Below are 23925 nucleotides of genomic sequence, written 5' to 3' on the forward strand. Positions count from 1 at the left end.
CACACACACGTGCATCTGATCTGTGTGTGTATGTGAGACAGAAAAAGAGATGCACCACAATAACCCAGTTGTGTTGTCAGTCATAGGCCCAGATGTCAGGGTGGTGAGTGCAGGAGACAAAAGGGGCCTCATGTTTGAATGTTTTTCTACCCTCCCCCCCACCACCCTCACCACTACCCCTCCTTGTTCTTTTTCCACAAACAGATGAAAATGTAGACTAACTGTTTCTCGTCAGTCTGTCACTGAGGGTCCGGAAATCAACGTTTTAATCTCTTAAATGCTTTGCAGCCAAAGCGGTAAAATTCACTGGAAAAAGATGTGGTGACAAGCCAACCAGCAGGTTGATGGGCTGGCCACCAATAGCCACAAATAAACAGCATCTCACTGTTCTTTCCAAATGTACTGAATGTTGAAATAAGAAGCATCGTTCGAAGCATCAGTCCTCCTCCCCCTGCCCTTCACAGGCTTTACCTCTGTCATTGCCTGAATGTAAAGCAGATGTGATTGCATGTAAAGGCCAGGAGGAGACAAAGTAAGACAAATAAGAGCTTTTATCTGGCTTGTTATGGCTGGTTGGCGTGCTGCTGCTGAGCGTAGTCTTCCTGGGTGCAACCGGGTGAAGGGTTAGGTCAGCACTCTGTCCCCTGGATGAAGGGCTGCGTTGTTGAGACGGATGCTAGCAGGAGATAATCGTCCATCACGGAGGTCAGATGCTTTTGCATTTGTGCACAGGAGCAATGTTTGCTCGATGTGTCCTCGGCTGACCCACACTGCCCCGTTTGTGCTGGCTGGAAGCGTCCTCTGATTCTCTGCATGTGTGTAAGGATGTGGACGTGATCAAGTAAGCCCACATCACCGCCTTGGAACGGCATTCACTGACGTTTGTACACGCACAAACAAATAAACGCACGAATACACACGCGCAGGGAGCCTGGCAACGACGTGGGGGAGGACGGATGCAGGGGCTGACTGTTCCTCTGTGGGTGTGTGTATGAGAGAGAGAGAGAGAGAGAGAGAGAGAGAGAGAGAGATGAGAGAGATGGTGTTTCCTTCAGAACACGATCTCTATCTGGGACTGATTATGTAATGGCCAAAAGAAGTAGAGAGGGTAAGGGAGGAGAGAACAAGAGAGAGGGAGAGAGGAAGGAGGGAACAGGACCATGCGTGGCCTTTCCGTTATCCTTAGCCAGAAACTGCCAGAACTATTCCCCCACTCTATTTTCTGTTATCTGCTACTTCTCCCAGCCATATCTGGTCATTTCTTATCAGACAGGCTTTGCAGTGACTTACTACTAGGACAGTAACACTCTCCAGCTGGCTGCCATTACGCCCTCAAGCTTTTAGTTTTCTTTTTAGTTTTCAGTGGCCTGGTCACTCCAGCTCTCTCACTGTAAGCTGTCTTCTTACCCGTCTATCACTTGCTCTTTCCCCAGGCAATATTGATGAACACTACCTTGCTGCATAAACTCAAATCCCAGCTCAGCAAATCATTCATCTTGTATTGAATGTTAATGCTTTGACATTTTATTGAAGCAAATAGAAAATGAACAAACTATACCTTTTTTAGGTCACAATAAAGGAAAGTAAAATTTTTGCACTTGTACCAATGGATATTTTTTGCAGTGTATACCCTCACTGACTCCCCTTGTCTCTCTCCAGTCTATTTTCCTCTCATGGCCTCAGTGTGGTTGTCTGGCTGGGGACCAGAAGCAGGCCAGTGGTTGGCAGGGAAGGGTGAGGGTGGATAAATTAAGGCTACTGCATACAGGCAGACGTCATTTCAACATCTTAATTTCAACCATTTGTGCCCCCCAGCTCATGTTAGTGACTAAGCAAGCTTTCCCTGTGCACAGCCACAAGCTTTTGACTTTGGTTTGTGTGTCACGTGGGATTATGTTGGATTTATTTATTTTGTTTGTGTGTTTCTTTGTTAAGATGCCACAGAGGATTCAACAGAGCTCCTTTTTTTTCTTTCCAGCTTCTTGGTTGGCGTGGTTGACAACGGTTGGCACTACTTTGTCTCTTTGCCAAAGCTTCCTGCTAGGCCCCCGGTGCCGGCATGATAACTAATTTGCGTAACTATGACAACGAGGGTGTTAACAGGAACGTCTCTTTGATGTCCGCTGTTGATGGGGGGGATTTCACTTGCACAAAATGTACTGTGGGGGAATTTTGAACGTAACAGTTCATTATGTCATCTGTTGATAATCATCTGTCATCACAAACTTGAATTTCCCTCGGAATAAATAAAGTATCCATCTGTCTAATAATTGATAAATATATCAGCTGTGTATACTTTCACTGAGCAGTAGCAAGAGTCCTTAAATTACTTTCACTTAATCCACATTCACTTCACTAGATGAAGACTACAGTTTGTTGTGGTGAAATTGAGGTAAGAGTGAAAGCAAAAAGCAATCTTACTAAAGCGCTTTCAGCATTCAGAGTGCCAGTGAAGCTGAATATTTGTGTTATCAGACAAATTGTAACTTTTTTGATTGCTCTGGAGTTATAAAGACAACTACCCAAAGTCTGCGTGAAAGTGATCGCGTTCGCAGAATTTGCCGCATCATTTCTCTTGAACTCGTGGTTTGATTCTTTTCTCGGCCATGAAACCCCCCGCCCCTTTCCTGCAGCTCATCACATCCTGTTTTTCTATCTAAACACACACAATCAACCAATGCGACACGCTTCATAGGAAGCAGAAATTACATCACACTGTCCGAGAAATTCCTGCTGTTGTCACTTTGATGACGGCACAGAAATACGCCCCCGGTCACCTGATTGTAAGTCGTGTCCCAGGAGGGTGGAGTTTAGGTTGAGCGGTTTGGGGTAAGCCCTCTTTCAGGGCGCTGAGTCATCGGGGGTTCCCCAAAAAATTATGTGCGTAATGCATGCACGCCAACGCAGGCACTCTCACTGTTGTCTTCATACACACATATAGCACTACTCATAGCTGGTATAACCACATTTCATCACTTTGGTATCATCCGATAGAACCTGAGCTGGTTTGTAACACTGTCTGCCGTCTGTGTACACTATCTGGTTTCAGAGTACTGAGTTTCTCACACTGTGCTGGGAGAGTGGCTGTGAGCAATGTGATAGCCAGGGTAGCAACTGGAATAGACGACCGTTTGGTCACAACAGACATAAACACACACCCTCTATAAAAGTGGTAATTACAACCTCGCCACTGTGTCCCCGTTTGCACTCACCAGTCACAACAGGGTCTCTTGGTAGGTTTCTCTTTGTACCTCTCTTTCTTAAATTTTCTAATATAAAACTCCCTGCCACTCTCTTCCCTCTCTCCTTTCTCCATAATGCTACGTGTTTTATTATTTTACTATGTTTCCACAGCGCTACTCTTCCACATGTGATAGTTGACTTAGCTGGCCCGGCTCTTCCTGTTTGAGCGATATCAGCCTTGTTTGTGTGTCTGCTCGCCTGTTAAGCTGCACAGTCAGTCTCGCCATTGTCTGTGTGAGAAGAGAAAGAGAGAGTGAGTGAACAAGAGCCCCCCTTGCTCCCATTGTGTCGGCTTCCCTGCTGATTTACCCCTTTGCCTCTTGGCCACCTTCAACTTTTCTACACTGCTCTGAAACCAGGCGTCACCTCAGAAGTCAGGAAACCAGGAGGGGTGAGAGTAGTGACGATTCGCCGTCAGAAAAGAGACACAGCAGGACAAAGAGGTTGTCAGTTCATATAGAAAGCAAACACCACCCTCAGCCCTGAATTTTATCATATGCTTTGAGGTTTTAGGTTTATGACAGTTTGATCCTAACTCTCAGTATCGTGTTTAGTGTGGCTTCATGTTGTTTTCATGACAGCTTGACTTGAATGTTTTTGTCTTCTCTGTCTTTCAGGGTTGAGGAGACCCCAGAGAGATGATTGGCAGCCGAAGCTGAGATTTAACACAACTGTGAATCAATAACTTGGTGCTACTCTAAAAGGTACGCTCAGCATGAGTGTGTGTTTGTTTCAGTTTGTCTTTAAAGCATGTGCAGTCTTGACAGTTAACACCAGCCTATCTTCACGTAGCAGCAGTGCCTGGTGGATGATGATCCCTGTGAGGCAGAAGGGGAGAGATAGGGGAGGGTGGTGTGTGTGTCACTGTATAGCACTCCTCCTGCCAAGCTAAAAGTGTACAGCAATTGAAATATCCCCAACTGGGCTTTAAATAGAGACAGAGAGATCCAGAGTTGGTGGGAGGACGAAAGGAAGAGGAGAGGAACTGGTGGGAGGAAAGACTGCGTATGACCAGAGCTAATTCTGGAAAACTGGTGGATGAGTGCTGTGCTGAGCAAGACAAATGAATCATAACCTGTGTGTGTGTGTGTGTGTGTGTGTGTGTGTGTGTGTGTGTGTGTGTGTGTGTGTGTGTGTGTGTGTGTGTGTGTGTGTGTGTGTGTGTGTGTGTGTGTGTGTGTGTGTGTGTGTGTGTGTGTGTGTGCCTGTGCCTGTCTTTTACTCTCCAACTAATGCATTATACATTACTTACTTCATTACTTTATCATTACACGTCTTAAACATTTGGAGCCACAATGAATTGAACATCTTGTTTCTTTTACGTTACAGTGACAGAAATCAAATATACTAGTCCGATGATCTTGTCATCTTTAAACTGTGCCATCCAAATTAGTGTGAGAAGGTAAAGTAATCAGGAGAGGATAATTCAGCTTCAATCTGATATTTAACAGAGATCACAAAGTGATTCCATCTGTTACATCTTCAGTACAAGTGTGTGTGTTTAACAGTTTAAACAGCAGAGGTGAATGTGTAGGTGCAAACACATGCCTCTCAGGTTTTGTCAGGGATCTCTTTTGTTGTCTTTTTTTCAATCGAGATACTTTGAAAAACCGACTTCTTTGTATCTTGACACCTTCTGTCTTTTGTACTTGTGTGTGTGTGTGTGTGTGTGTGTGTGTGTGTGTGTGTTTGTCCGGTGTTTCAGAAATAGGGAGGGGAGGGAGTTATCTCTCTGCTTCTTATATGTGTTTCCCCCTCAACCGCTTTCCTTTGTGTCGTCTCAGTGTGTGTGTGTGTGTGTGTGTGTGTGTGTGTGTGTGGGAAGGTGTGTGGGCGTTTTCATGGCACCGTTCCTACTCTCCACTCCACCTCCCTCCATCCCTTCCCTCTTCTCCATCTCCATCTTTTCTCCTTAATCTATCCTTCCATCCTGTTCAGACCGTCTGTCGCTGCTGCCCCCCTCTCTCTCTCCATCACGCCTGCCGTAATGAGATTAAACCTTAGTCTATCCACCGGGCATGCACACACTTTATACACACACCCTTCAGAGCACTGCAGCACACACACACAATCATCCACTTAAGAGAGCCCACTATTCTCTCTCCCAACACTAAATCAGCACAAGCCTGACACGACCATGCAGCTTGCACACTTGGCATTGCTTCTAACACCACACACACACAGACACAAACACACACTTGGCATGTGACCAAGGCCTCTCACTTCTTAGTCTTCCCTCTGTCTCTTGTTATCAGGAGGCCCATGGTAAGGATTACAGTAACCCCAGGTCTGTCCTCATAGGTGAGCTCCCCACTGAGCCATCTGGGCTTCAGTAATAATCTTATGCTGGTCCGTCTGGTTTACTGGCGCCTCCTACAGGCTGGACTGACTCATAGCTGCCAGCTACAGACAAAGACTGTCATGATGATTCTCCTCATGTGAGACTTCAAGCTAATTTAAGTAATGCTAATGTTGCTTGGGGGAATGTCCTAACTAGGGCCGAATCAGAGGAGGCTTCAGTGATGAGAATTAGCTGTAAATAAAGGCTTTATTTCAGGTTGCCTCTGCAATCACAGTAGCTCTCCCCTGCCCTATATTCTACTTACACCTTCCCCTTTCCGCTGGCAAGCTCTCCAGCTCACACACATACACACACCAACTAGCCTACATAATGGAGAGGCCACTGGCTTTTATTGACTTTTCAGTGTGTCTCTGTCTCGCTCGTTCTCATAGTGGCTCTCTCTGTTCTCTCTCTCTCTCTCTCTCTCTCTGCAGCCAATAGGCTTTTGGGTTCTTGGTGCTAAAGCAAGAGGAGTCGGACAGTACAGTTATTCTCAGTGTTGGAGTGAGGCCCTCTCTGTGCTGCAGTGGAGGGCTTCACAGACACCGCTAGTTTGGTGAGTGCGAGTTCTCGGATTCAGTGTAATGGCATTTAATGATAGTCATTGTGGTGTAAGTATATTGTATACAGTACATATGGCTATTACATTGCCCTAAACAAGCTAGTACCAGTAGTCAATAGAAATATATGTGGCAATACATATTGAAATATGTTTAAATTAAAGCGTGACATTTCAAATAAAACCTCTTTTAAACTGATGTGTATATAAGTTACAGAAGAGATAAGAACATTTAAAAATAATTACATTTCTGAGTCAGAATCCCTCAGCTAAAGCCTATCATTTTGATTGGCTAACTAGTAATTGTAGGTGTAGTAGCTGTAAGGCAATCTGTCAAACCCTAGTGTTTGTTGCATAATGACATGTCTGCCATTTGACCACAAATCTACCATGGATGCTATAGTATTAAAAAGATCATGGCACTTTATAACAGTAACACAGTCATGAGTCATTATATCTCTATTTGTAAAGATAGTCAATAAAAAGCTTCAGGTAATCGCATTTTTATAACAAATACAATAAGTATGTTCACTATGCTCTCAGTCTATATGGGTTTTTCTGTACGCAAGGATGTGAGCAAACTAAATGATTGTATCACTAACATCCACAGGCTGGATGCATCACGCAGTAGAGCAGTTTGGCGGGCGTGGCACACGGGATTCCTTCCCTCTGGACGGACTCCACCGGGGAGCATGGCCTCCCTCGGGCGGCCGCGCCTGGCAGCCACCTGCCAGGTCTGTAGCCATGACAACACATACACACAAACTTTTACAAACCTCTTTGTTAACCTAAATCTTTTAGGTTTATCCTGTAATTAGAACTTTACTTTTTTTTTTTTTTTAACAATAGAACTGAAGTAAAATCTCAAATCGAAAACCTTAATAACCTTGGTGTGAAAACTGCTAAGAAATGTCATCTGACTGTACTGTGTGTGCTGTCTGTGTTCCTCTTCAGGTGTTTGCCTGGAATGAACCAACACCAACTCCTTTCCCATCTACCTCCTGGTCCTATGGGCGGACTGAACCATCCTAGTAAATTCTTTAATAATGGGTAAGAAACGTAGAGAATCATTAGTGACAGAACTACATTTTAGAAAGAAGAGAGTAATTCATTTACAGAAATGACACAAATGACGCTTGTGGTGTCATTTTTTTGTTTTTGTTGTAATACTGTTTAACCCTTTTTGTCTTTTTTGGCTCTCCAGGCCCATGCGAGGTGAGAAGCTTGAGCTCCCACAGCCAGTGTTACCAGGTCTGCAGAGGGAGCAGCAGAGACCCCCTCCTCATCATCTTCATCCTCCACCTCCACACAGAGCATGGGAGCAACTAGGTCAGCTGTATGAATCCCACATCCCTCCTCAAGGACATCCTGTTATGCCCCTGCCCAATGAGCACTCGCTTCGTCTCCATAATGGAGGCTATGCAGGCAGCGGCGGACCTCCCCCCAACCCCCATCATCCCCCCAATCCCCATCATCCCCCCAACAGGCCAAACCAACTGCTGAAGGTGAGTAACAATGCTACAGGTGAAATCATGGCAGATTTATTCACCAGAGTTAAACGATGTCTTAACAGTTGTTCTAGATGAAAAACAAACTCACGGTTATTGTTGTTTTTACTGTGTTTTAGTTTGGGGGTCCTCAGGAGCAGCATGTTCCCCGGGGTCCACAATTGCTGGGAGATGAGATGTGGGCTCAGGTGCACCAGGTAAGAGCTCTCTAATTGGCTATGATCATATTTCATCATCCATATAGACCTAGAACAATCCCTATTCTGTCATTTCTGCTGCAGCCTGACAGATGAAAGACATTCAAAGCCGCCGTCACCGAGCTTTGGCTAAATATTTCAGCAAAGGAATGTTTCTTAACTGACACTGCAATAGTTGCACTAGTTGTCTTCAACACTGATCCTTTCATCTTTCTGTTCACAGCAGAGGGGCTACCCAGGGAAGATGCTAGGGGGTCAGCTAAAGAGACCGGGCCCTCCATTGGGCGAGCACTCTGTTATCCAGCACGCTCCTCCGCCATCACTGCACCCGTCATCTCGCCCGGTTGCAGAGGACTGTCCCAGCCCCAGCAAGAGGAAAAAGAGTTCGGATCAGGTATCAGAAAAGAACAAACTAATTTTTTCTGTTATACCAAAACATACCTAAACTCAGTTCTAGATTTTTTTTCTGCATTTTTGTTTGCGAGTCTTGTTTAATGATTTATCCCACTCCTAATGTAGGTACCCCATCCTGGGCTGCAGCGTTTTCCTGGCCAGTCTTTATCTCAGCACCAGTCGTCAGCCCACCACCTCCCTCCAAAACCTGCCTTTTGGAACCCCCTTCACAAGAACAACAGCACTCCCTGGCAGACATCGGACCGCAAGAATCCATCATTGCAGGAGTTCCAGGTCCGATCAGTAAGGAAATATCCCTTCATTAAATATATAGTGCTTACTGTTGACTGCAATCAATGGGAAACCTTTATTGGATTGAGTGGTGCTCTAAAGATGTATTGATTCTATTAGCTGCCTGACAGAGAATATTGTTTGCTGTGCTGCAAATAATTGTTATATTATTCTAATTAACCCGCTGCTGCTCATTCTATATAATTTAACAGGAATCCAACAAACAAGGAATGGGCAGCTACACCCAAAAGTCCTCTCCTGCCTCTTCCACCCCTTCAAACCTCTCCCCACCACCAAACTCCTCTCCGGGAAGCTACAACCAGGGATGTTCTCCTCAGCTCCAGAAAGACACATTCCAATCTCAGGCTGTAAACCAGCAGTCCCCTCACTCCTCCTACCCCAGCCCCAAATTGGGGCTAGCTCCACCCTGCCAGGCCATGGAGCGTCATGGTCCTCACAACCAGAGAGGCCCTCTCATTGGGGGCCAAGGTGGCAGCCAAGCTACCTCTCACACTGCATCTACCCCAACAAGGGGAGACAGAGATCAACACCTACATGCTCAGTTGTCACCAGCAAACCCTCCTGCAACCAGCAGCAACAACAACAACAACAGCAGCAACAGTAGTGTGCCTTACAGCCACTTCCAGCCTCATCCAGGACTGGGGCACCAGGGTCCACCTCCTCCTGCCAGCAGCACCTCAGTACCTCAGCAACAGCAAAGTGGGATCTATGAGCCCTGGAAGTACCAGAGCAGGCCCAGCAGTCACTCCCTAGTGAGTACAAGTCATTTATGCAATGGTTCGTTTGTATCAGTCTGTTCTTCTGCAGTTATGGTCATTCAATCGAATGTAGCAGGTGTTTTGAATTTAATTAACAGGCTTACAGTTGAACTGTTAACCCAACTGCACATAGTCATCATTATCAAATGAATGAATTATAAATTGTTCTGTATGTGTCTCTTCAGGAGTCTGGTATCTACAGGCCTCCAGGACTGCTACCTCAGCGCCAGCAGAGCCACAATCAGGTCGTGGATAGTCAGGTTCCAGCTCCCTCCCAGCATCACCGTCATGTCAGCCCTCCTCTCCCCCCAACCAACTCCACTCGAACACCTGTCATCACCCCCAATCTTCCCATATCCCAGGCCTCCTGCTCCATCGGTGGCTATAGCGGCAGCTCAAGAGGACCTATGGCTGGTGTCTCGACGTTAACCACATCACCCCCTGCTGGTTGCCCCGTGAACAATGGCAGCAGTAATAACAGTTGGCAGAGAGGTAGAGAGCCAGTCACCCAAACCTCCACCATCGCTAGCTCCACCTCTCAGCTGGATGCTCTGCTGCAGCCAGGATTTCAGAGAGGCCACACTGCACCTGCCAGCCAGCCTCACCAACAGGGACTACCCAGACCACAACAACAGGGATCCACCAAGTCCCACCCTATGAAGGGGAAGATGTCATACTATGCTCAGGCTGACCTGGAGCAACCTCCTGCATTTTCCTCATCATCATCTTTGTTCTCCTCAGGGCATCAGAGGGCCGGGGACAGTGTGATTACAAGCAGAGTTTCAAATCCTCTCCCTAGCTCTCCCACTACATACTGCCCAGCTCCTCGCTCCGCTGTCAACTCCGCCCCTCAGCCATCCAATCCAGCCCTCTCCTCCAGACTGCGTCATCAGCCAGACTCAACACAGGCGTACTCTCAGCCCCAGATTCGTCCACCAGCTCCAACTTCTGGCCCTCAGTCCATCGAAGAGGCTCTAGACAAGCTTGATGCAGAGCTAGAGGGTCATATGCAAGCTGAGGAAAGGAAGAAGAGGGACCGAGAGGAGCGTGAGAGGAAAATGAGAGAGGAGGAGAGGCGGAAGAAAGAATGGGAGATGAGACAAAAGAGGGATGAGGAGAGGAAGAGGAAGGAGCTGGAAAAGAGGGAGGAGGAGAGGAAAAAGAGAGAACTGGATAGACAGGAGGAGGAGAGGAGAAGGAGAGAGTGGGAGAGGCAGGAGCAGGAGAGAAAAAAGAGACAAGAAGAGGAGAGGAGAAGGAGAGAAGCAGAAAGGCTGGAGGAGGAGAGGAAAAAGAGAGAATGGGAGAGGCAGGAGGAGGAGAGGAAAAAGAGAGAGTGGGAGAAGAAGGAGCGGGAAAGGAAGAGGAGAGAGTGGGAGAGGCAAGAGGAGGAGAGGAAGAAGAGGGAGGCAGAGAGGCAGGAGCAGGAGAGAAAGAAGAGAGAACTGGAGAGGCAGGAGGAAGAGAGGAAAAAACAAAGAGAGTTGGCGAGGAGAGAGGAGGAGAAAAAGAGGATGGAACGAAAGCGGGAGGAGGAACTGTGTAGTGCAAAGGACAAGGAGCAAACTAAAAGAGCTATTGAAAATCTGGAGAGACTGTTCTCCAGCAACTCTTCCCAAACACCACCACCTCCTCCTCGCCTCTCTTCTGTTACTGCTCCTCCTTCAGGTCCACCACCCCCCAGCTCCCAGGCTTCACCCCCCTACCCCTGGCTAAGCCGTGGTGGCATACTCCCCTGTCCACCAGGCCAGACACCCACTACTATTACTCCTGTAGAAAGGCTGCGTCCCCCCCCTCTAACACCTCAGACTGAGTACGCCAGAGAAAAGCAGAGGCAGAGGGAGATGTGTGGCAACAATGGTGGAACGACTTTCAGTCCCTCATCGACACACAGTACCTCAGGGATGAATCAGTCGGTGTACCCTAACAAGCCCCCGGCAATGCAGGCCGCACCCAACCAATCCAAAGACTCAGCCAGGGAGAGAGACAGCAGCCAACACTCTCTCCCTACCTTGGCACTTAGAGAGCCCCCCAAACTGTATCAGGCTTTTCCCAGAGAAAACCTTCCACCACCAACTTTATCCTCCACCTCCAGCTCCACAAGGGGAATCCTCAACAAGCAGGTGACAGGAAGTGGCCTGGAAAATGCCAGCAACTGTGGCGCTGACTCTGACAGCGCTCAGTTTGAGGAGGAGCCCTCCGAGATGTCCACACTGCTCCGTGATGGTCTGGCTAATATCATGGCCATGCTGGATGAATCTATCAAAAAGGAAGAGGAGATGTATAACAGTGAAAAGACTGGCTTTTCTCCTAGTGACCAGCCCATCAAGAGCTACCTGTGTGCCCCAGACCTCATTCCAGCGACAAAGCCCAACCAGGAAGACTTTGGATCCAATCCACATGCTAGCCCTCCTGTGCTCAGCCGCCAAGGCTCTCTGGCATCCCCATGCAGCCGAACATCTTCTCTCAACGAGGAGGATGAGGACTACCTTAAACCCTCTCCAATCGTCCCTCTCAACCCTAAACAGTCAATGGACATTGGAATGGGAGTAGGGAACACCAATTACCGCCACAGTGACCTGGCTAAACTTTATGGCCTCCCTGAGCAGACTAAAAGTGAGGCTGACGAGGAGGATGATGAAGACGATTCTGAGACCCCATCTTGCTCTCCACCACCCCAAAGACCCCACCTCCACCAAACAGGTGTAAACAGCACATTCAAATCCCTTGCAACAGTCCTGGAGAGCCAGAAGTATGCCTACCGTGGTGGGCCCTTTGGGAGACCCCCTCCATCAGCGCTGGTTGGCGTCAAATATTCCTCTTCGCTGTCACTGGGCCCTGACATCTGCCGCCAGCAGCAAGGCAGCTCTCCCACGTCAGATTCAACCAATCCACCATTCAGTCCAGCTCTCCCACCTCTCAAGTCCTCTCCTCCTCTGCTAGAGGACAAGAAACTGAAAATAGAGGACTATGATGTCTGGGGAGATGATGGAGAAACAACAGAGGAAAGAATGAACTCTACCAAAAAGGAGAGTATTTCTACCACAAATCCTATTAAAGTGGTAAAGGAGGAGCAACTGCTGACGACCATCTCTGAGTCATCTCTGGAAGAACTGGGCAAGAGCTGCGAGGTCATGCTTAGTCGACAGTCACTTCCTAACAAGAACTCCCTTGATAAACTTGACAGCCATGGCATAGTGGACAGACACAAACCTGAGAAAGTAAAGGAACGCAGAGAGAAAGACAGACACAGAGACAGAGAGAGGGAGAGGGAGAAAGAGAAGAAGAGAAAGCACGGCCACAGTAGCAGCAGGAAGCATGAAGACAGGAAAGAAAAGAAGCATAGAGAAAAGAGAGAGGAAATGGTCTTCTCCTCCTCTTCATCATCATCATCATCATCATCATCATCATCATCATCATCCTCATCATCATCCTCATCATCATCGTCTTCCACTCATTCCAGCTCCAGCCACAAGCGGCACAAGGATGGCAAGAGCCATAAGGAGAAGAAGGATCGCAGAATTCTTGGTGACCTCAACCTCCAGAGCAAGGAGGGGTCTGAGAAGAATCGCAGTCATTATGACTCAGAAAAAAAGAAACGCAAGGATGCGTCCGGGGACAGCTCCACTAGTGAAGGGGAGCATGCAGAATGTTCTTCGAAGCACAAAAAAGGCTCGGAATCTGGTTCTTCATTGGGCTCAATGGACTTCTTGAAACTAAAGGCCCTGTCAGATGGGCCACCCAAGGAGCTGAAGATTCGCCTGATCAAAGTGGAGAGCGGGGACAGGGAGACATTTATCGCCTCTGAGGTGGAGGAAAAGAGGATCCCACTGGAGGAAATTAGCATCAAGAACACGGCCAGTGAAATCATCAGGTCCTGCAAGTAAGTGCACTGTCGATGACTTTATCACTTTTCTCACAATTCTTTTCATCTCTCAGGGATTCATTGATATTTTCCTAAAACTACAGAGTTTAAATCACCTCTCATGTATTACTATGACCAATGTAGAAGCATTTTAAAAGGCAGTTATGTTGAGCCAAGAAAAGTAAATGTTTTGTACATTCATGTTTACATCTGTCAACATGTTCTCTTTCCTGTTCTAGGGGTTCCAGAGTGAAAGGGAAGTTCAGAGAATCTTATTTGCTCCCAGCCTTCTCTGTCAAGCCCATCATGAGTGCAGATGAACCCATTCCTAGAGAGAAACTCAACCCTCCTACACCCAGCATCTATGTACGTCACTGTCCACTACATTTTCTACATATACTATCTTTCTGTCAGTATTTGGCATATCATTTGACACATATGGTAATATGTAGCCAAATCATAAACCAATTTGAATGTTTAATGAGAAAGCACACAAATAATACATTCTTCAAAGCAACAGAACAAATTGGCTTATTATGTAGTGTACACCGAGTGTACAGCCTGTGCTGCCCTCTTGTGGTTATTCATTGTGTATGAAGACAAATGAGCTCAAACAGTTTGTGTTAATGTGCACCGTTGTGATTTTTATTCTGTATAGTTGGAAAGCAAGAGGGATGCCTTCTCCCCTGTGCTGCTGCAGTTCTGTACAGATCCCAAGAATCCTGTTACTGTCATCAGAGGCCTGGCTGGATCTCTACGACTCAGTAAGTGTACAGTCCCTGTAACACATTCATTTTCTTTACATGCAATACTTTCTGTATTTGGATCATCATCATTGCTGTTCTACCGTTTAATCTCAAAAGTATGTGCCTAATGTTTCCCCTCGTTTTATTTTAGACCTGGGACTGTTTTCTACAAAGTCACTGGTGGAAGCTAATGCAGAGCAGGCGGTGGAGGTTAGGACACAGGTGCAGCAGCCTGCTGATGAGAACTGGGACCCCAGTGGGACAGGTCAGACGTGGCCCTGTGAGAGCAGCCGCTCGCACACCACCATCGCCAAGTACGCCCAGTACCAGGCCTCCAGCTTCCAGGAGAGTCTGCAGGTAAACATGTTCAACTGCTGTCACTGTTTCTACAGTCTCATACTGGGGTTCCCAACCTGGAGGTTGAGAGGCCTTCATTATTTAAAAGGGGTGTAAGAAAACATACAAAAAATATACACAGTAGGCCTATATCTCAGCCTTTGGTTCACTTCTATAAAGAAATTAATAGAACAAGGGCAAAGCACCTGGGACAGGATCACTCATTTTACACAAACTTCCTGCAGTTACTGAGTTCACTATCTGGGTTCATTGTACAGTTTTGAATATGAAATATCCACAAAATACATCACCTAGTCAAGACTTACCAGTTTACTAAATGATAGAAAATCAGCCTCTAGGAAAAGGGTTGGGAACCACTGTCATACACTGTATATTTCAGTTGAATGGTTTTGTCAAGTAGACTTCAACATTTCTGCGTTGCAATCCAGCTGATAAACATGTTGTCTTCAGGAGGAGAAAGGCAGTGACGAGGAAGATGAAGACGATGATGAGAAGGAGAAGAAGCCATCCATTAGTTCTGACACTCTCATCAAAGACAGCTCTAAAGAAAGTAGCAGGTAAAGCTGATGTTACAAGAGCAAACGGTTTACTAAAACACTGAAGTGTTGTGTGATTTGTGTTAATTCTGTATATTTTCCTCTTCCTCAGTGCTGAGCAGAAACCAGTGGGGAAGATAATTAAATTTGGCACCAACATTGATCTCTCAGATCCCAAAAGGTGAGCAATATATATGGTGGTCTCTAGTGGTCATGACTAGGGTTGCAAAATTCTGGGAATTTTTTTGAAACTTTTCATGGGAATAAAGGGGAATTAATGAGACTAAACTGGATATTTTTAATATTGCGTGTTAGTCTATAACAGGGAACTTACATGTAGTTGAAAAGAAACATCTTGCTAAACAACCTGATTTAATGTTCTCCCTATATTCGTCAATGACATGCACACACACAGTAATCAGCATAGGCTACTACATACCTGCCAACATTTATTTTTTAAAATATGGGAGTTTTTTTCTTTTTTGGGGGGGTTAATACATTGAACCCATTGCTATTAACCTATTTGGGTTAATTGTACTGTATGCATATAACCATAACCAAGTAAATCAAAGGCAGCATGCTAGCTACCATCTTATGTTAAGCTAAAGGTCAATGGTTTGGGTTACTACTTATGGTAGGAAGGACCTTTGTACTCATTTATACATATTCACTGCAGCTAATCCGGCGACATTGTTAAAGCCAAAGTTCTAACCTGCTGTTTCTGCTCAGGTGGAAGCCCCAGCTTCAGGAGTTGCAGAAGCTGCCAGCATTTATGCGTGTAGCATCCAGTGGAAACATGCTGAGCCATGTTGGACACACCATCCTGGGCATGAACACTGTCCAGCTCTACATGAAGGTTCCAGGGAGCCGAACGCCAGGTAAAGGATACTGACTTTCTGCCTGTAATGGGTGGAAGACACCTTTAGTTAAACAACTATACTACCTAAATGAAAATACCATTGTATATGATTGAAGATATTCTGTCCTTATTCAACAGGTCACCAGGAGAACAATAACTTTTGCTCAGTGAATATCAACATCGGCCCTGGAGACTGTGAGTGGTTCTCCGTCCATGAGAACTACTGGCACGCCATCAGTGACTTCTGTGAAAAGTGAGTAGACAAGCTTATATCACTCAGGTTACATTTACAGAGGCTTTATTTAAGATGCTTCGCTCTAACACAACTTCTTCCTCTTATGTGCTCAGGCATGGAGTGGACTACCTTACAGGGTCTTGGTGGCCAGTGTTGGAGGACCTGTACAAAGCCAACATCCCTGTGTACCGCTTCATCCAGCGACCTGGAGACCTGGTGTGGATCAACGCTGGAACTGTTCACTGGGTTCAGGCTGTTGGCTGGTGCAACAACATCGCCTGGAACGTCGGACCTCTCAGTGGTAAGGAGTGCACCCTCTAGTGACCGAACGCAGATTACTTCAACAATAGTAAGAACATTTAGTAAGTTGGTGTTTTGTGTATCTGCAGCTTACCAGTACCAGCTGGCCATGGAGAGGTTTGAGTGGAACGAAGTCAAGAAGGTCAAATCCATCGTCCCCATGATTCATGTGTCCTGGAACGTGGCCCGCACTGTAAAGATCACCGACCCAGACACCTACAAGATGATTAAGTGAGTACAAACTACACTCTGCCAGTTAATTAGATACACCTAGCTAAAACTAATGAACAGCCCTGCAATAACTCTTACCTCCATCAAGGTGACAAAACTGCACTACAGCAGGATTTATTGCACTGTTCCATTATATTGCATTTTTAAGTACATAACAGTGTTAACAGAAAACAAATCCTAAACAGTTGACGATTTCATACTAACGTTGGTCTCTATCTTTCTGCCAGACACTGCCTGCTGCAGTCCATAAAGCACATCCAGATCCTGCGGGACCAACTAGTGGCTACAGGCAAGAAGCTCTCCTATCAGAGTCGGGTCAAGGACGAGCCCGCCTACTACTGCAACGAGTGTGACGTGAGTAACACTCACTCTAAACATGAAACTCTATCATAGACGTATACATAGTTGCAACAGATCTAACATTCAGGGGGCTAGAAATGTTGATGTTGACTGTATTGTCATGGAGTCTGTTGAACATTTTCTGCATTGCCCATTTGTTAATGAAGGTCAACTACATATTAGAAACACCTCAGCATAACACTGTATATACACACTTCAACAGCACAATGACCATAAAGTTAAATCAACTTTTTTGATTTACTGAACATAATCTTTATGAAACCACATTGGTTACTCTGTACCAAATAAACTGGCAACCTGTGGTGTTTTTCCATACACATTTGCATCTCCATTACAACAGGGTGTGTCTTTAGACGTAGAGAGTACACAAGATAACATTTTAAGAAAAGCCACTAACTAAGCTCCGGTGATACACATTTCTAACCATTAAGTCCCTCACTGTGTCCTAAACACTCATAAGCCAGTTTTAGAGTGTTTAGAGTTTATAGCTAAAATAATGCAGTCTTATATAACAATCCTGCAATAAATCCAACCTTCATCAAGGTTCTTAAAGTTCAGTTTTAGAGTAGAAAACATGTTGGTGGCTGTAGTTTTGTGTGTCAATTGTATTGCAATGTTTTTCTGATATTTAGTCTACTCATTGATAATTAGATAGACCCAAGTACAATGCAATACCATTCAACACCACCACAAACTACAGCCTCCAAAATGACTACCAGGGTAGGATGCAGGGTATTTTAGACTACGCTAGTGGTGGTCACAAATGATGAAAAGCAGAACAGGCAATTTTCTGAAGTTAAAACCTTTTTCAAGACATTACTTAAATCATTTCCCTCTGTTTCTTATTCTTTTGTCTCCTGTCACAGGTGGAAGTGTTCAATTTGTTGTTTGTGACAAGTGAGAGCAACAGCAGGAAGACATATGTGGTTCACTGTGAGGACTGCGCACGTCAGCGTAGCCCAAACCTGAACAACGTAGTGGTGCTGGAGCAGTACCGCACAGAGGAGCTCATGAACACATATGACTCCTTCAACCTGGTTAGTACACGCGTACATTCTCCTGCTTTCTGAGGCTCTTGCCTGTTATGCCATTCATCTGACCTGATATAAAACTAAATGTTACATTAATAGTTTCTTTTGTGTGTCTTGTCTCACCAGGCCTCCTCCTCCCGGTGACAGAGCCCCTCCTTCGTCTCCTCAGCCATAACCAAAACTCCTGCAAGCCAGGACAAAAGACACAGTTTCACTTTGGTTTTCAACTTACCCTTTCATTATTTAAGATCATTTTTGCTACTACTACTACTGCTAATACTTGCCGAACAGCCAGTTGAATACGTTTACTCATCATTACTGTTTACAAAAAGAAATACCAAGCCGCCAATAACATACCAGTTTACTCTCAGATGGTGCTTTCAACCAGAAACCCTGGCAACAGTGAAGTTGAGAACCAGGGGGCAGTTGGTGCTGCCATTGAAGAAACTATGGAGGGTAGTTGATGGTTTCAATGGCGTGTTTCTGTCAGTACCAGAGAGAACTTTTTTCTGTTGTCGTCTTGAATACTGAAATTTGTACATGCTGTTTGCAATTTTTGTGGGGTGCTGTCTTTTTTAAAATAATTTATTGTTTTGTTTTTTCTAAACTAGATCAGCCTAGATATATACCACATTGGCCTTGTATTTAGAAAAGAGAGAAAATGAAAAATACTAATAATAGAGATATGAACATTTTTCTAAAGCATTAAGAATTTTAAAAAATACAAATGTTTGGAATGCTTCAAAACATACGGGTTTTAATGACTTTGGTTGTTTTTGGGGGGAATTCATTTCGTCTTTAAGATTCTTGTATGTGTTGTAAATCTTGTGTTTGTATGAATTAAACTTTTATTTTCTCTGGAGATTAATATTCAGTTGACACTCATCAGGTCTTTTTGTTCATTTCAACTGTTTCATCTCTGAATGAACTATCTCTTTAAAAAAGAAAGAAAAAAATCATTGTCATCTGGTGTTTGTGTGTTGTACCTCTGATTGTTTTGTTCCAATATGCAGAATTAGTATTTCCTGGATTTTTTTTTTTGGCATTGTACATTTAATTTAAAATGTTTCCTCTATTTATTGGATATCAATGTTCTCCCTTTTTTAATAGGGTTGTACAAGTTTGCGTTTTTTTTCCCTTTATTTTTTATAGTGACCGATTGCTCTGTAAGAACTGAAATGTGGGGGTTGTGTGTCCACAGGAGTGGAGGCTGCTGTTTTTGTTGGTGCTTGCCTCTCAACTCCTGCCTTTTTCTCCTGATATATATTAAATGATAACTTTATCTTGAATATAACGCCACCTTTCCTGTAGACGATAGGCACACTGCTCACGTAGAGAAGATGACTAATGGAATGCTGTGTTTGTATGCTCATTAAGGAAAAAACAAAATGACTTTTTCCAAAGTGTTTTGAGAAATGTTAATTTTTTTATCATGTAGGGGGCTTTTAGACGAGATTTTAATGATTTTATGGTATCTGTTGAACATGATAACGGGATAGATGGTGCTAAATGTTCTCTTTGAACAACCTTTTCTTTCTGTTTGTCTTCTTAAAATGAGAATTCTATTTTTCCTGTTGCAATATTACCTTACCCTTTTCCTTCTCTTTGTGGTCATTTATTTATAACTGCACTGTTTAGAGAATTCACACAGACATACTTGCAGACACACACACCAAACTGAGCCAGACATGTCTTAAACACTTGTGAATTTGTGTGACATTACTATGACTATTAATAAACGCTTTTTGATAAATCCAGAACTTACAAGGACCTGTCTGATTTTATTTTATTTTTTCAATTGAGTTGCTTGGTCACATCACGTCTGCTAGCAACATATGAATAAGATACGCCTCTAGAATCAGCGTTCCTCATAATACACCAACATTTAAAAAATGAATTTAGCACGTGGTTGGATATAATAGTTTGTTGGCTTGATCATCAAAGTTAAACTGAACTCAACTTCTCTCTGTCATCACACCATGTAAGTCAAGAGCAAAGTCTAACTGCTCTCATTCTACATATACAGTGTACATGTTTGTAGATAAACTAACCAAACAGGAATATCTGTAGTTGGCAAATCAAAGAACCATGTCACATTAAAGCAAAAATGTAAAACTTCAATATCAACAGAAACAGTTCTTCTCATTAATTTGCACACAATTACCTAATAAAGCTGGAGAAACGAATGGAACAGCTTACCATGGTATAAACAGTATGACAAAATCAGACAGTTGACAATTTTAAATGGTCTCAGTATACACTGATAAGTTCCCTAACCCTATTAGGACCATATACCCTTACATCAAATTTTCCCTGTCACACTACTACACCAGTCTTCAGTAGTCTGTATGCATCACTCAACGTGAAGCCTCAAATGTTTCAGACTCCTGCCTAGAAAACTAGAAATACCTTCTCTCTTTTTTATATCACTTCCCACCTTTTGTAGCAAACTCAATGCCAACAAATGTGTCCACTTTAAATCCATTTACAGTCCACACCTACAACAAGTCATATGCCTCAGCTATGACAAATGTTTGGCACAGCTTTGTCATTCACGTCCTCAACTTGACCATGCTATTGTTAGAAATGCGTGTGAAAAAATAAGGCTGAAATTGATAGTAGTTTCCATTTAGACTTCAGCATCCAGGGTAAACTAAGGAAGGAGATTGTACTAGCAGCAAAAACTCACAGTAGCAAAGCAGGAAATAGCAGGGGGCAGTTAAATGACTGCCCAGACTTTAGTTTCCTCACTGATAATTCAACAGGGAGTCAAACAACACTTTTAAACCTCATACATAAAAAGTAACCACCATTTTAACGTCACTTTCATGGTCACATTTGTGACTAACCACTACTTACTCCCTGAGTGTAAACTATGTTTCCTAACAGCTTCCATATTCCCATATAATGTACCTGCATCTGACAGTACGAGGGAGTGTAATTAATAATGAATTAATAATTAAGTGCAGAAAAGTCAGAGAAAGAAATATGACCATGCAGATGTCTTCTACACCAAACAGTTCAGTTAATCTGTATCTGGATGTATGGATTAATAGGGTTGTATAAAAATTGTATAAAACTATTAGTATAAACAAACAGCCTCGATGGTTTACTTCTTCCTGTTTTCATATAGCATGTTTTATTCAGTTTTAGCTTTTATTTTCTTACAAAGAAAAACAAACAAGCAAAGTTTGTCAGATATGCTGTTTACATTTTGAGCTGGCACAAAGACACTATTCCTAGTATTGGAAAAGTACTATAGTATCCAAATTTGTCAAGTAACTACACATCAGAGAAGCCATAGGGACACAGAATACTGAGCTAACCAACTCCATTGTCTTTCAAATGTTTAGTGGAAAGCAAATTTAATTCATTATAATTTATGTAGATGGAAATATTTATATTAAGTGCACATTTCATGTCTTATGAAAAGAAGCAAGCTACTTAAGTGTCTGAAGCCAAAAGGTTACTTATTTAAGTAAAACAAATGCAGCCATTAAAAATATGTTTTTATCATTTAAAGCATTCATGTTTTCTTCAATGTTGTCAATGTTTTTTCTTTAAACTGAAAGAAAAGAAAACTAATCTTCCTGTATGGAAAGAAAATAAATCTTTATAAATTAGAAATGTTTGAAATATTGTTTGAGATGACAGTGAAAGAAACCTTTGTGAAACTGCACAGAAGAACCTTAAACATTTCTTCTTGTGTACTTTCTAAGGTCTGCCTTGAGAGCAGTTATTGAGCCAGTGGTACCAGGAAGAGAGAGAGAGCACTGGCAGGTCAGCATGTCTGTGGGTCAAGTTAGGGGCCACAGATCCGGCAGAGAGAGAGAGAGAGAGCGCATTACTGAAGGAAATCCTGCCTCAAACCACACAGGAAGACCACCTCCGTCCGTCCGTCTACCCCGCTGCAGTCAGGTGATGAGAGGGTGAACACTCTTTGCTCAGACCAATCACCACTACATGGTGCAATCATGACACTTTGAAGTTTGTTTATGTTGCTCTTGTTGAGCATGAGAGGAAAGATTAACTATTTCATCTGTAATGACAAGTTTCCCAAAGGAGAGCTCATGTGAACTCGAGGACAGTGACATAACACCACTAAATCAGACCGCAACGCAAACCATGAAATAATGATGAAATGAAATACACATATATATACTAATATGTCACTGAGAATCCCACTTTATGTAAACCATCATGCTGCATGAAGACATCAAATTACTTTTATTTTAGACCTCTATCTTCTACATACTGTAAAAATAAAATAAGGGACCAAAGAAGGCCTGGAAGTAAACAAACACTGCAAGCTCAAAGAAAAGGGACAAGGGTAGAAATCCGGATCAGACGAGGCTAATTATTGAGCTTATGCTCTGATCTTTTCTTATCATTTAACTGATTACTGCCTTCCTCAACATCTTTGTTCTTCTTACTTCATCGTCCTTTTGTAATCCTGTATTCTAGAGAATCCAAGCTGTTATCTAAATCACCCTCCTGATAGTGCGCACATATTTCATCATACATTGTAAACAGTGCAGACTGACGTCTCTTGCTTGGCTTCACAACATCCCATATCTTTACATCATCAACTGCTGTACGGGTCTCTGCTGCTCATCTTACTAAAGCTGAAGTTTGACCCCTGCTACAATGAAGCTCAACAAGTGACATACATCTTTATTGGTGACATACATGGTAATAATACCAATAATGATGACAATTGATTATTATGCTACATCAAATTGAATACACACACTATATAACCAACAACAGGGTCAGTGTGGGCAATATGAGTGTCTGTGGGGGACAGACAAGATGAATAACAACAAAAAAAGGTGATATATACAGTGTTAATATTAATATTATAATGCTAATAATTGTATCATGTAAAGATAAATATTAAATAAATAACTTAATAAGTAAAGAAGAACAAAAAATAAACCAGAGGGAAGCGCCACAGCAGGAGATAAGCAGGGATCTCTAAGTTAACGGTTTGTTTTTTAGTTGAGGCAGATTTTTCCATTGATATGTATTCAATTAATACATTTTTCCAGAGTGTGATATTGATTGGATTCCTTGATTTCCAGTTCATGAGGTTAGTTTTCTGGGCGATTGCTAGTTAGGGCTATGAAGAGTATTCTTTAAATGGACGTGTTGTTTAATTTTATGTTCGACATGTCATGAGTGCGGCTGTTAAAAGACGTTTTTGCAGATTTGGGTCCAGAAGTCAGTCCCGGGGGTAATGTGTAAATCTTGTTCCCATTTTTCGGAAGAGATGGATATTGTTTGGTCCGAATTGGAAATTTCCTTATAAATTTAGGAAAGTTGTTTTTTTCTCTTGTAGTAATGTTAATCAATTCTGATGTCAGTGGTGGGAGATCTAAGTCAATTTATTTAATGTAAATTTTTGTCTGAATGGAGGATTTAATCTGGAGAGATTCTAAAAAGTGATTCTCCCGGTTGCCGTACCACCGAAAGTTTATTGCCTGTGGAGATTAAAATGCCACTGACCTCAGTATAGCATGATTTGTCCAAATTTGAACGGAGACAGATTGGCGGAGTCTCTTGGTGGTTGGTGTGGATGTAGTTTTTTTTTGTGTCGCTCACGGTGCAGAGTCAGGTGAAACATTCATCAATATAATCCTCAAGTTTATCCACATCGATCAGCTGTATTGTTACAGTTAATGGGCAGCTCATTTGAATTAATAGAATTAATAGTATTATTCAAAAGGTATATGTGCTGTATGTGTTAATCAGTTAAATCAGTTAATTTAGTATATTTAGAAAGGGTCGACTTGGCTTGGCCAATTATTGGATCCTACATTCAGCATTTTTCCAATTATCAGTATTGTTATTTTTTTAATCTCATCTCAGATAAAATACATTTTAAAATATTCTATGCCGACTCTGATGCAGCCGCCCCTGTCTGTAGTCACCTGTCTGGAGTAATAGCCTTTCAACACTTAAATGTGTTCCTCTGTGCCTATCTGTGTGCTGTGCTACACCAGAGGTGGGAAGTAACAAAGTACAAATACATAGTTACTGCACTTTTTTCAGGTGTTTGTACTTCACTTGAGTATTTAATTTTCTGATGTTT

At 43.3% G+C, this 23925-nt stretch overlaps 1 protein-coding gene and 1 long non-coding RNA gene across 5 annotated transcripts in view; one reads left to right on the top strand and one right to left on the bottom strand.

The window, feature by feature from the left end:
- The window catches only part of kdm6ba (lysine (K)-specific demethylase 6B, a), a 53751-nt gene extending 34160 nt beyond the window's left edge, over positions 1–19591 (top strand). The window contains exons 3-24 of one of the 3 annotated variants that reach the window (XM_051375270.1): positions 3861–3947; positions 6019–6140; positions 6754–6877; positions 7098–7193; positions 7348–7648; positions 7771–7848; positions 8072–8242; positions 8368–8535; positions 8745–9305; positions 9497–13194; positions 13416–13542; positions 13835–13940; positions 14074–14279; positions 14730–14836; positions 14928–14996; positions 15545–15693; positions 15813–15927; positions 16023–16210; positions 16299–16440; positions 16668–16794; positions 17667–17837; positions 17958–19591. In XM_051375270.1, coding sequence (XP_051231230.1) covers positions 6759–6877; positions 7098–7193; positions 7348–7648; positions 7771–7848; positions 8072–8242; positions 8368–8535; positions 8745–9305; positions 9497–13194; positions 13416–13542; positions 13835–13940; positions 14074–14279; positions 14730–14836; positions 14928–14996; positions 15545–15693; positions 15813–15927; positions 16023–16210; positions 16299–16440; positions 16668–16794; positions 17667–17837; positions 17958–17975 — 6717 coding nt within the window. In that variant the 5' untranslated portion in view covers positions 3861–3947; positions 6019–6140; positions 6754–6758 and the 3' untranslated portion in view covers positions 17976–19591. Of the gene's footprint in view, positions 1–3860; positions 3948–6018; positions 6141–6753; positions 6878–7097; positions 7194–7347; positions 7649–7770; positions 7849–8071; positions 8243–8367; positions 8545–8744; positions 9306–9496; positions 13195–13415; positions 13543–13834; positions 13941–14073; positions 14280–14729; positions 14842–14927; positions 14997–15544; positions 15694–15812; positions 15928–16022; positions 16211–16298; positions 16441–16667; positions 16795–17666; positions 17838–17957 lie in introns of those variants that run through there. The other 2 variants (XM_051375268.1, XM_051375269.1) reach the window with 2 other exon arrangements.
- On the bottom strand, positions 13800–15643 carry LOC127349495 (uncharacterized). Of its 2 annotated transcripts, XR_007880305.1 has the most exons (3): positions 15528–15643; positions 14585–14820; positions 13800–14335 (listed from the first exon to the last, which is right to left on the bottom strand). It is a non-coding gene; the product is annotated as an uncharacterized LOC127349495 (long non-coding RNA). The 2 variants fall into 2 exon arrangements; XR_007880304.1 differs by having other exon boundaries at positions 13800–14820.
- Positions 19592–23925: the final 4334 nt, after the last annotated feature.

The sequence above is a fragment of the Dicentrarchus labrax genome, unplaced genomic scaffold (assembly GCF_905237075.1).
Source record: "Dicentrarchus labrax unplaced genomic scaffold, dlabrax2021, whole genome shotgun sequence".
NCBI lineage: Eukaryota > Metazoa > Chordata > Actinopteri > Moronidae > Dicentrarchus > Dicentrarchus labrax.